We start from the raw sequence: 13,557 nt of genomic DNA, 5'->3' as shown, positions 1-13,557 counted from the left end.
ACACCCAAATACCGGCTTTTCTACTTTTCTATCTGTCCTTTGTTTTTTTTTTTTTGAGGAGCCACTGTGCTCCAGATGTGGAACGTAGCCTTCCAGATGTTAGTATCGATTCCTTGGAGTCAAAGATGGCCAAATGTTTTCCATTGTGAAGTTGACGGAAACCTTTTTTTTTTAACATTTGAGAAATTATTTAAAATAACATAATTGTGGGATGTTTTATATTTTAAAAAATAATTTTCAATAAAAATTACAAAAAATATTTAAATAGTTTAATATATTGTAATACAAAATGTTTTATTTATTTAAACTATTTTAAATTAAAAGTGTATATATTAAAATTAAAAGTATTGTTAAAAAGCTGACTCAACATGCTAAAAAAATATATATATATCGGCAATTAATTTGATTTAAAGGTTTCGTTGATTATGGCGGCACCATATGGACAAAAGCGGTAGTGTTTTGCCTTGAATGAAGACCACACATCCCAGAAGGACCAGTGCATAGCGTCATCTCACGGTAGTCTGGAGTTGGATTAAAATACATTTCTGTTGGCAGTGGCTGTGTGAAGGATGTATAGCGATGAAGTAATTAATCTGTTTTATTTTTTTTTCTTTGTACAGTACTGTAACGTTTTTCAAACGTTGGTTTTACTTCGTTATTGTTAAACACAACAGCTGCGCTCCCCCTTCTTTCCCGTGATGCATTCATAAACACTTCGTAAAGAAGAAGGTACACAACACAACCTGGATCGGTACAGTACTTTTGTGTTGCCTGGCTGGTCAGGTTAGTGTGGAAGGGCGAACTACCAAGCTGATGGCTATTTATTAATGACTACCACGCAAATTTTCGATAGCTAATATTAGCATAGTCATTTTGATTTGAGCATGGAAAGCTACCTATTCGTTCAGTGGGAAAAAAGCCGAGTCCCACAAAGGCAGCGTCGGTTGGAAATTCATTGACATGTTTACGTTTCATGTCAATTGCATTTTTTTATTTTATTTTATTTTTTTATTTTTTACAACAGGGCTAAATTGGGGAAAATCTGATGATGCCCCACTGTAAATGTCAAACGTGGAAACAATTTTATTGACGCATAACCACCAGTCGATGACGTCATTGCCCCATTTTATATGAAATAAACAGTTTATTGTGGGAGTAATGGCTGCGTTTTGTGCAACCTTCATTTTTCTACTGTTGATTATAAAAGAATGAGAAAAGGCAGAAAGGAAAGAGTCTATTACGTCATTTGGCAGATTCGGTGTGTATATATAATTATTGAACACAATATCGTGCGGGTACTGAGAATTTTTAGATTTTCTAAAATGGTGGAACGAATGGGGAAAGGGGGGCGTGTGCCGTAAAGCCATGCACCTCAAAGTTGTTTAGTGCCAGTAAAAATGATACAGATGCCCTCAGGCCATGACGTTTTCAATAATCTAGCTGTAAATCAGTTTCCTCAGCAGAATTATGAAAATATGAATTGAAGGTTCAATCAGAGTACCATGTTTTGACTAGTGTTGGCACATACAATGTATTCTTACCCTTCAAAATTGGGGTTTAGTTCCCCTTTAACTCATTCACTCCCAACCATTTTCACTGAAGCACTGGATTTTGACTGCTTTTGCAAGGCCCACAGAGTATTGTGTTCTATTGCTATAAAACATGGAATCTACCAAAAGAAAAAATAGCATCTCTTCTTTCATCAGGAAAAAAATATATAAATTATATTTCCATCTGTTTCCGTTTTGCAGCAATTAGCATTAGAATATAGCTAAGTTTCATTAGAAATCTGTTTAAAACAGTGGGGAAAATAGTTTTTTTTTGCAACATGGCCCTGTTTGATCTCTTATACTCTGCTGCCACCTGTTGGCTGTTTTTGTAATAACTACCATTGCTTCAAGCGTTTTCTTCAGGTCAGAGGCTACATCAAAGCCTTCTGAATGCTCTAGCCTTAAAAAAAAAAAAAAAAACAACAACAACAACAACAACCCAAAAACGTATAAATACGTCTTTGGGAGCAAATGAGTTAATAGGGCATCATAGATGCATCATTGCATGTGTCTGCTGACAATATGGCGTCAAATCTGCTATAATGCGGCGTACAAGTAGAACCAATCAACATCACTAACTAGAGATAGACCGATGTGCTTTTTTCAGGGCCGATACCGATACCGATTATCGGTAGTCAAGGAGGCAGATAACCGATATTTGAAGCCGATATTCATTTGCAGTAAAAGTTAAAATGTTGGCACCAAATTTTTGAATAATGCAAACCCTAACCGTTCTTTACAATGGATCTCGCACTGCACTTTTCATTTTACATCCTTCCATCTGCAATAAGACGTTGGTGGCGGGGGGAGTTAAATGTGGGGGCCAATGTGACATTACCTTTTATAGCATTTGGGATACTTGTAGTTTTATTCTATAAATGTTATATTTTTATATTTTGAAGTAATAGGAGGAACCCTGTCATTCAAAATGTGCATCAGCTGTGGCATTACTTACTACAGCCAAAAAAAATAAAAAAATACATGAGAAAAACTATTCATCCCTGAACACCATACAGTTCTTGCAGACCTTATTATGATTATTGTTATTGTTACCATATAGACAGTATTGATAAGCTTAGGATGTTAAATCGAGAACAGCAATATCATGCTACTCCTCTCTACAAGAGAACTGTCAAAAGACACTTCATCATGTAGTTTACTGCCACTTAGGATGCCCCAATCAACGCAGAAAAAGGTAGAGTAAAATAACTTGGTTATAATAATAGTAAGAATAACTTGGTTAAACAGACATTGTTGCGGTGGACCGCTGCCAGTTTCTGCTGTTTAATGTGTTTTACACACGTGTGTGTATATGGGCACACTATTCTCTCACTACTGTACTGTACTGTATCACTTAATGGCACAGATTTACTTGTCTAAATAATAACTGGGCTGCAACATTGCTAATTCACATTAACAAGCACTATCTTAGCTGTCCACATGAATAGTTACTAACACACGAGAAAGTTATACAACACACCAAACATGAGCTCATTATTCAAAGTATGATGCACGTAACGAAATTACATCACTGAACATTAATTGCAGCCGACTACGGCCGTAGATGTTACATATTAGTGGCATCCATTGAGAGGATAATGTCTAACATACGGAGGAGAACACGTTCGTGTAGTAAAACGGTGTTTGAGACACTTAATTTGTTACGGAGCGGACTTTAACGAGGTGCACAACGAGCTGTCAATCAAATCGACGTCGAAGCTTAAGGCACACAATGGCACACCAGTGCGACAAATAAACACAATATAAAGTAACTAAACGCTATTTAGTGTCACTGTGGCATCTAACTGCATAATAACCGCTATGCAACAAGTAGTGGACGTGACCCAGAATGCAATGTGTGCGTCACGAGAGGTAAAAATAATGACGTTACTCTACTCTTAACATGGAACTAGAAGACAATATAATAATGACAACTGTTAATATTTGGAACCTTTCCAACAAACATTATTTACTTAATTAAGTGAAAATGTGTGTGATTCCCTCCCCGAGTAGTTCAAGTAGCGAATTAGCTACTGGATGTTAGCATACATGCTAAGCTGAACACACCACTGTTAGCTAGGGGGGATTCAATGCAAGGCAATGCAGCTCCATTCATATAGTGCATTTAATACACAACAAAATTCAATGTGTTTAGCTTATCATGGTGAAAAGTTCGGCGGAGTCTCTTCTCTTTTAACTTACCTTCGAAGCATGTGTCTCGCGTTGTGTCCGTGGGTGCGTGTGTGACCGGCTACTGTGATACACGGCATACACTACTGATTGGTTCTGGCTCTTGCACGGCTAACCAATCAAATGCTGCTATGGGCGTTACGTTGCTGGAGTTGGACTCCATAACAGACAGAGACGCTCTGGGCTGCATTCGAAGCGAAAAGACGGAGTTTTAAATGGATCGCTTATATCGGCCGTCAGATTAATAAAACAGGCTGATACCGATATGTACCAATATGTCAAATATCGGCCCCGATTATCGGCCCGACCGATTATCGGTCTATCTCTATCACTAACATTCTTTTTTTTTTTTTTCCCCCACCATATTTCAGCAATGTGAGCTGTCAGATGACCTTTCATGCTGGATGAGTGCAGACAATGATGGACTGTTTAGCACACATTTCAACTATTTCATCCCCCCCAGTGAAATCATACGGTTAGGGGGGGAAAAAAATAGTTGCGCTGCACTAATTATTGAGTGGATGTGGTGCTGTGGAGAGGTCACGTTAGGTGATGCTGGGTCCCCCGGGAGGGAAGGAGGGAGGGAGGGAAGTGGGGTCTGGAAAGTGTCCAGGCACCTGGGGCTTCATGCGGAAAAAGCCCCGTGACTCAAAAGGAATCTCAAGTGATTTTCATATGTCCAAGTCAAATGCTTACAGCCTCAGGCGTGTGACCAAGACAATTGAGAAAATAAATTCATAATGCCCTGCCGTTTTTTAAAATTTTTTATTTTATTTTTTTTTATATACAATGACCTCATGACTTTTTATCACTGAAAATACCATAAAAATAAAACATAATTTGTATAATATTTATAACTCTTTAATAAAAAAAAACAAAAAAAAACCTTTATATATTTAAAAAAATGAAACTATGCACTGAATGTTCATACTTTTAATCTGGAATAAATACAACTTTATTCGTCACTTTTCACTGTTTTTTTTTATTTTTCTCAAAATTGTACAAAATTATCTTGAAAAAAAGACTTACATAACATTATAAAACACTTTTTTTTTCAAAAATATAGACAATAGAAATATGACTTTTTATCTCTGAAAATACCATACAAATATAACATAATTTGCAGAATAGTATGACTCATTAAAAAACAAAAACAAACAAAACAAAAACACCTTTATGTCTTTAAAAAAAATATGCTCTTAATGTTAATACTTTTAATCTGGAATAAATACAACTTTATTCGTCACTATTCAATGCTTTTTCTAAAAACAAAAAAAACCCACTACAATTTCATTTATGTAATATTTTTTCTCAAAACTGTACAAAATTATCTTGAAAAAAAAGACATTTTTATTCATTAAAAAACACTTCTTTCAAAAATATAGATGATATTAAATATATGAATTTATCTCTGAAAATACCATCAAAATATAACATAATTTGCATAAAATTATGACTCTTAAAAAAAACAAACACCTTTATGCCTTTAAAAAAAATAAAACTATGCTCTTAATGTTAATACTTGTAATCTGGAATAAATACAACTATATTCTTGTCAATTTTCAATGCTTTTTCTTTAAAAAAAATAAAACTATGCTCTTAATGTTAATACTTGTAATCTGGAATAAATACAACTATATTCTTGTCAATTTTCAATGCTTTTTCTTAAAAAAAAACAAAAAAAAACACACAAACAAAAAACTATAATTTCATGTATGTAATATTAGTTGTTTTTTTCTCAAAACTGTACAAAATTTTCCTGAAAAAAAAAACCCTTTTTTTTTTTTTACACCTTATAAAACATTTTTTTTTTTACCCAAAAAAATATAGACTATAGAAATATATTACTTTTTTTTTTTTTTAAGAAAATAACTTTATTCATGTAATGTGATAGGATTTTCTCAAAATGATTATTATTTTTTTTAACCTGGAAATAATTTTTGTGACCATTATGACTGACTTTTTTCCTCCCAAGTATAAAACTTTATTTTAATGTTTCCGTCCTAAAATATATATAAAATTATCTTGTAAAAAACTGCGTCTTCATCTACATAATTTGAATACTTTTCTGAAAAATATTGATTATTCTTGTAACCCAACTGTATTCTTGTAATAATTTTACTTTATTCCTGAAAAATATCACATTTATCTAATGATCTGACTTCAATAAAAATGTCTTTCCGTCTGTTTTTTTTTTTTTTTTTTTTTTTTTCATGTGTGACATAGGTGAAGGTGTGGTTCCAGAACCGGCGGATGAAGTGGAAGCGTGTGAAAGGCGGCCAGCAGGGGGCAGCGGCACGGGAGAAAGAACTGGTCAACGTGAAAAAGGGAACGTTGTTACCTTCCGACTTCTCCGGCATGGCGGCCTTACGCCACTCCACGGACTCGTTGGCCAATGACGACAGTCACGACAGCGACCAGAGTGACGAACACGCTCTGTTATGATTAAGGCCACGTCATTAAATGATGACAAACAACAAGTACAGTGAACCCCCCGTTTACCGTGTGGGAAATGTTCCAAACCCACCTGTGATCGGTAACCATCTATGATATAGAGAAACCGGATAATTTTTTTTTTTTTTTTTTTTTTTTTTTTTTAACCTCTTGTAGCTCTATGGGCAATTATGCTACATGTCATCCAGTCAAACTCAGTGCTGCTGTTGTGGCGTAATGTGGTACTACACTAAAGCTGCCCAACTCTAAAATTCAAACTTGCCTGTATACTTGCGTGGGTGCGAACGATAAAGCACGATATAGCGGGGGTTCACTGCATTCAGAAAGTTGAAATGTGACTGTTTGGCAACACTGATGTAAACATTCCATGTTTGATTTGCACTGTTGGACTTGGCTGCCCTCAAATTTGTGTAAAGTTAACCTGTTTGACATCCTTCCCGGAATTAGCCCTCAAGCCTCATTTTGTGCTCCACCTTAAGATTAGAACGAAGACTCCTGGAAGCTTATATGTTGAGATATGTTGCAATATCACCGGATAAAGCGCATGTTTATGCGGCGATGCGATTCCAAGCGAGTCATGTTGAGGTATGGAACGACACCATTGAAAACATTTGTCATGGACATACCTTGACGCTGTCTACCATTAGGAATTTATTTTATTTTTTTTTAAAGTGAAGTCATTCCATTTCGTACGTATACGTAGTATAAATCTGTCCCTCCAAGATTTCAAGATTCAGCTACATTTTTGATTGAAGAAATACATATTTAATCTTGTAATATTACTGTTCTATTACTTGAAGAAAAAACCCACACTATTCTCATTAAATTATAACTAAAAACAATAACTGGGGGAAATACAACGTTCTTCTTGGAAGATTGTGCCCCACTCAAAAAAGACATGACGATAAGCTCGCAACATTGCAATGTTCTGACTTTTCTAAAATAAAAAAAAAATAAAAAAAAATACAACTATCTTGGAAAAACATTTGTTAAAAAAATACAACCTATAATTTTTGTCAAAAAATTTTACGATCATTTTTTTCCCACCAAGAAAACTTGATTGTTGCGAGAATTTAACATTGAAGAAAAAAAAATCTTCATTTTTGGAAAAACTGCAACTTTATTTTCATAAATTAACTTTTTTTTATTTTTTATTTTTATTTTTATGACTTTAATATCCAAAACTCTTTAAAAAAAAAAAAGAATGCAACTTTATTTCCGTGCAATTGCAACTTTTTATCTCCACAAAATGGCTATTTTGGTAGTCCCCAAAAAATCTGACTTGTTTACTTTTTCCTTACTTTTTTAGTCTTAAAAAATTCATTGGACATTTCTGCATTTGTAACCAAGTGAGAACATTCGATTAGTTGGTCAACTGACGTACATGACTGATCTACTCAGGGATAAGATTATGACGAGGATGGGTTGGGCCTAAATGACAAGATTGTGTGTAAATGGATTCAAAAGGCAAATTGGTGTGAAATCATGGAGGGACTGATAAACGAGCCATTTCAAGGGGTCTGCTGACTGCAGCAGCGTGTCGATTCATTGTCACACTCGTCAACTGTTGTACGAAAGCGTGCAATCCGAAAAAGTGACTTTTCTCTTCAAATGGTCAGATGGTTGCAGTTGTGTTACATTTGGGTTGTTTTTAGCGCAAAACCTCAAACATGGCGGCCTGCGTCAATTTCATTTTGTCACCTGTCTCTACATTTTTGGAAGGACTTTAAATTGCCAAGCGAACGACGGATCAGTGACGATCAGTGATGTGTAAATAAATAAGCTGCATTCTTATACGTTTGTATCCGCAGTCGGCGGCTTGTGCCGTAATAAATATTGACTGACCACCTTTGTTGTGCACGATTGGATTTTGCAACCCTAAGAGGGTCATAAGGGTCAGGACATTTCATGCATGTGGATGCAGCACCATACAGGAAATAGTTGTTGCTCTTACACACTTTGTCGTGTGTCTACGATGTTTGATGATGACAGATAAAGGGACAAAAGAACATCTCAGATGAAAGAGCAGGATGGACATAATGTGCTTGAACGTGTGCTAAAGTCAGCAGCGTGTGGAGTAACTGAGTGAGTTGTGGATGATAGCAGCTCGAGTGAAGGTGCATACTGCGAGTTAGCAAAGTTAGCAAAAAAAAAAAGTAAACCTTGTGTAAATAATTTTAGAAATTAGCAAGTTGTGGTTTACTTCTAATATGCATGTATGAGTTGGAATGGAACAACATACCACATAATTTTTGTGGATGCCCCTCCCTCCTGGGTGGATGGTGGTTAGCCCCACCCTCTGCTCGCCATGTCAGTACGAGTGTGAAGTAAACCAAACTCGATCAACAGTGTTGATAAATAAATGCTTAAAAAAAAAAAAAAAAGTACTGGCCTCGGGACCAAAAATTGTACATCAACGTAAGATTGCTCTGGATTGAAACCATTTAGAGCCAATACTGTTCTGAAAAAGTGTCCCAAAATAGCACTTTAGCTTTTTTGATCGGTTTAATTCTGGCTAGGGATAATTTTTTTCCTATCTACTGTTTTGTATTGAAATGCAATTAAATGTATTTTATAAAAATTTGTTAAAAATATTCACATAGATTACAGCTATTATTTGTTTGCAAATATATATATATATATATATATATATATATTTGTTAATAGGACAAATAATGCTGTATGAAATGTGATTGAGATGAGTGAGTTACAAACCCTGTAATTAATTGTTTTTTTAAAAACACATCCAATAAAACTTAACTGTACTTAGTAAATGTACCTAGTGGACACTGAAACATTATGCAAAGTTTAAACTGTAAGTCAATGATTCTCACGTTACAGTCGAGGTAGCCACATTTTGAGAATCACTGAGATAGCTCGTATATAAAGATGAGGTTAAAAAAGTTGTCTATACAATATGTAGAGGAGTATTTTAATTTAAAAAAATATGTTCATGTTTTTAATATTATTTAGAGTTGATCGTAAATTTTTATTTAAAAATACGAATTTTTTAAAATCTGATTTGGTGACTGCATTTTATATTAGAAATAAATACATTTTAGTAAAGAAAGGTTAAAACGTACAATCAATAATGATGTTCTGGATTAAAGACAGTAGTCTCGTTTACCATACTTTGCTGCACCTGTTTTAGTGTGACGTATAAATTCTTTGAGTCAAAACTGTTTAAAAAGAAAAGAAAAGAAAGAGAAGAAAAGAAACGGCAAAAGCCATATCAAAAACTATTCCGTAACTTTCTTCATTTTGAGATAAATCCTCCCCCGCCCCTCTGCAAAATGTAAATTCCCGCCTGTGTGGAATGAATGATGGCGTTAACCCCAAGATCATTAACATGGCGATCATCATATTTATGAGGGAGCGTGTGACTCCTGCACAGTTGACCTACTTTTCCTCCCAAGAAGCAAACAATAAGGAGAAGAAAAGTGCACAGAGTAGAGAGCAAAGTGTCGACGCGGGGGAGTGAAACCGTCTTCCTTTTCTACTTTCTTGTGCTTGTTGCTGTTGTCACCTGGGCAGGTGGACAACATGGCGGACGGCGGGCTTCTCCACACGGTACCGTTGAGGTTCCGGTCCATGTTGTACTTGCTGACGCCGAACGAGTCGTCCTTCGAGAGGGTGCAAGATGTCCCCGCGTACGTCCATCAGGTGCGTCAACATCGCACGTTCGATAGAAACTTTTACAAATGTGTGTACGTTCCACCACAACCCGGTAAAGTCACGTTGATAACTAAATAAATAAACACGTCGTCTGCATACATTAACGTGACTTAAGATGTCCGAGATATGAGAACAAACAAAACGTTAACTAGACACTTAAGTACACACTGTAATTATGTTGAATGCAAAAATGCTGCCTTTACAAAGACAGTATTGATATTGCTTATACATTATACCAACTGCATCCAGTTACTATTTTTATATCTTTATGTCTACATACTTTACATTGGTAAATTCAGTTTATTTTTATTTTTTGTGTAGTTTACAATATACTTTGATTAATACATTTGCAACCATTTACCAATTTATTGTGTGTTTTATACATTTTGGTGTATTTTTTGCGAGGCTTTCTTGAGGGTGGAGACGGCATGGCTCAGGTGCAGTAAAGTGGTCATGGTTTGATCACCAGCCCTTGTGACCATGTTGAAGTGTGCTACATTAATATAAATCAGATGTACTTGTGGCGGATGCTAATATTAATAATAAGATGTCACCTTCAAATAAAATGGCTGCTTCCCTATGCGTTGTCAAAGGTTCTCAATTGAGTTTGCTGCATTGTGTTTTACATCATAGGTTTTTAATTGATTTGACTGTGTTGTGTCACGATAAATATGCATGCTGGAGTTTGTGTTAATCGGACGTATTATTGTTTAATGCACAAATCCTATATGCAAATCCTCAGAAAATGTTATCTTAAAACTAAAATGGCAGACTACTCATGTGTTTCACAACAGAAGTAAAAAAAAAAAAAAAAAAAAAAAAAAAAAAAGATTTAGACAGATTACTTGTGTGCTCGCCTCAATTCAGTCACCCAAGAAATTCTGGCAATACACATTTATGGCATTCAAATCACGATTCTTTTTTTTTTTTTTTTAACATATGGTTTTAGACTATATATATATATATATATATATATATATATATATATATATATATATATATATATATAAACCCTAAAAGAGAAAAAAAAAAAAAAGACATCTTAAGCCAACTATGCTTTCTGAACAGGTTTTAATTGAAATAGTGCAATCGTAATGAACAGCAACGCACGGCACTTTTCGGGTACACGTCAGCAGCTGTGGTCGATATTCTCCCAGACTACAGGAGGCAGTAAAGAGTGCCAACGGTGTATGAACAGCGCTTAACACCGCAATAGAAGTTGAAAATGTTTTTTCCTCAATAAACTATCGACAAAAACAGTTTGGGATGAGTTAGCAAAGTAAATAAAATACAAATTGGGAAGTAGAAAACACTGTTTACAATAACGTTTGCTCGTCTGTGACTTCACATAGTTGACAAATTCTCATATTATGGAGTCGTGCGTCAAGCATAAACCAAGCTTGAGCCCGCATGAAGTTGAACGATATAGAATGTGCCCTACAGACGATCTTTACGATCTTTCAGCTTTATGAGATCGTCAACACATTAAAGTCGTTAACGATCTTGTTTTATTTTAAAGAGTGAAATAAATTGATTTGATTGATTGATTGATTGAATATCATCATATCGCCCACCCCTAGACTCGGCTGACTTGAACTAAAATTGTGAGCAAAGGATGAAGAGAGTTGTTGGTTTCCTGGCTTCAACTTTGCATCCAACTCTCAACCTCACTTACAGCAACTGCAAAATAAAATAAGACATTTTAGCCCTTGGGGATTCAAAGTCGGCAGTGCGTCACAGGGCCCGACACAATGGCTGTAATTAGGAGCGTTAGCATGCCAAAACTGCTCTTTCCCGAAGCCGCATCCCACCATGCAGCTAGCTAGAGTCGGCCATTTGATGTAATGCAGCGGTGTGCAACTTCAATGATGGAGGGGCCCAAATTTGATCATCATTTTGGTGACTCGCCATGAATAAAAAGGCTGCGAGGTTCAGTTCATCGCTGCTTTTTCCCTTGTTTTTCCTCCATTTAAAAATTTACCTCAACCTCACAGACTAGTCATCTGCTCCTTTCAGTTAACAATCTTCCCGATCGATCGCGCCCTCCGCATGATGTCCTACTTTACGGTGATCTGCCACAGATGACATGAAAAGTGATCGCAAGTGCAGTTATGCTCAGTCTTATGGCTCATGATGCACATACTGCGGGGCTGAAACAGAGGAACCTTTGTATGGAAGAACAACAATGAAGGAAAAAAAATGTTAAACCTAAGGCAAACTGCACCACGAGGGTAGCACAAGATCTTCTAATTTAACAGAAATAAACCAAAACAGAAACAAGTCAACGATGAAGGTCTACATTTTTTGAAGCAAGAAATGGAACTGAACAGCTACAGTGACAAAATACAGCAAGATTCAATTATTAATTCATATTTCCCACCCTATCAGGGGCAAATATCACAAATTTTACTTATTTCTTTCCCACTTTATTTTTTTTTAAGCGTGAAATAAAATTTGAATTGAATTGAATGTCTCTTTTTTTTGTTTCTATTTTTTTTGCAGCCTCTAACTGAATATTTAACATTTGACCTTTTCTGGGATTTATCTTCTTCATATGGAACAACATAGTTGTGCCTTTTTCCAGTAACGCCAAGCATGGTTAAAAAGCAAACGTTTGCACTTTAGTCTAATGCAAATGAATCGAGCCACAGATACATATTTATGAACAACCCGAGTGACGATAAGCCATTCAGAAAATGGATGAATGATTTATTGATAGCGGCAGTAAAATGTTTGATTTCTGCTTTATGCATGTGTGATTTTATGTTAATGTTGATGACTGACAGTGAGTTCTAATCAATAAAATTGCACTTTCCACATTCTTTTGTATTATGATGATTTTATTTTTGTGAAAAATGGTTTATCAACTGTGAAGAATGCGTAATACTTCAGTGGCGTGCTGAGTAGCCGCATTGAAGCAAAAAATGTAAAAAAAAATAAAAAAAATAAAAATTGATTGTTTACATTTTATTTGCATTTATTTCAATGTGGAAAGATGATTTTATATATAGAAGAACAAATGAAACTTATTTCTCAAGGCTGTATTCTATTTTTTTCCAAACTCCCTGTATGCAAAGCCTCCTTAAGTCTCTGTGACTGGTTGTCATTTGTCAGCGTGCGAAAAGAATTTTACGCCGTTTGTAAATTGGCATTCTGAGCTGCCATTAAACTCATTTAGTGTATAAGAACAATTAGCGACCATGTTTGATACGTGTCTCTTAGTTGACTCTTGAAGGGGGGGGAAAAAATAAGACAACTTTTAATATTGGACGTCTTTCGATTTACAGTCTTTTTTGCGGTAGTGAAAGCCGGGATAAAAGTGTCTTGTCAGCCGCCATGTTTTATGTCAAGCGTGACCTCGGCGAGACGTATGAATGGAGGGAAAGGCGCCCACATCTGGTCGGCAAATGTTCCAACGCGAGGAACCAAATTATCCCCAACAAAAAAAAAAGCCGTGCGTAAAGGCTACAAAAGTGCAGACGGCGTCGAATTGACTTGACTATGGAAAGCCATTTGGACATTTAGTCCTTATCCTTGATATGGATAGACAATTCAGCACATATATAGAATGACTGTGTCTTACTAGTAGTCTGTTGGCCTGCTATATATATATATATAATAGTGATAGACCGATATGGTTTTTTCAAGGCCGATACCGATTTGTAGTCAAGTCGGCCGATAACCGATA

General features: G+C 35.6%; 2 protein-coding genes across 5 annotated transcripts in view; both read left to right on the top strand.

Moving 5' to 3' along the window:
- Window positions 1-8,043, top strand: part of meox2a (mesenchyme homeobox 2a) — a 41,482-nt gene extending 33,439 nt beyond the window's left edge. For all 4 annotated transcript variants that reach the window (XM_077526339.1, XM_077526337.1, XM_077526340.1 and 1 more), the window contains one exon: window positions 5,967-8,043. In XM_077526339.1, coding sequence (XP_077382465.1) covers window positions 5,967-6,185 — 219 coding nt within the window. In that variant the 3' untranslated portion in view covers window positions 6,186-8,043. The remainder of the gene's footprint in view (window positions 1-5,966) is intronic.
- A 1,386-nt stretch (window positions 8,044-9,429) lies between these two features.
- agmo (alkylglycerol monooxygenase) overlaps window positions 9,430-13,557 on the top strand; it is a 43,563-nt gene continuing 39,435 nt past the window's right edge. The window contains exon 1 of the mRNA XM_077527178.1: window positions 9,430-9,857. Coding sequence (XP_077383304.1) covers window positions 9,738-9,857 — 120 coding nt within the window. The 5' untranslated portion in view covers window positions 9,430-9,737. The remainder of the gene's footprint in view (window positions 9,858-13,557) is intronic.

This window comes from Festucalex cinctus, chromosome 7 (assembly GCF_051991245.1).
Source record: "Festucalex cinctus isolate MCC-2025b chromosome 7, RoL_Fcin_1.0, whole genome shotgun sequence".
Taxonomy (NCBI): domain Eukaryota; kingdom Metazoa; phylum Chordata; class Actinopteri; order Syngnathiformes; family Syngnathidae; genus Festucalex; species Festucalex cinctus.
Note: the sequence above shows the minus strand (reverse complement) of the source record. Positions and strands in the feature narration are given on the sequence as shown.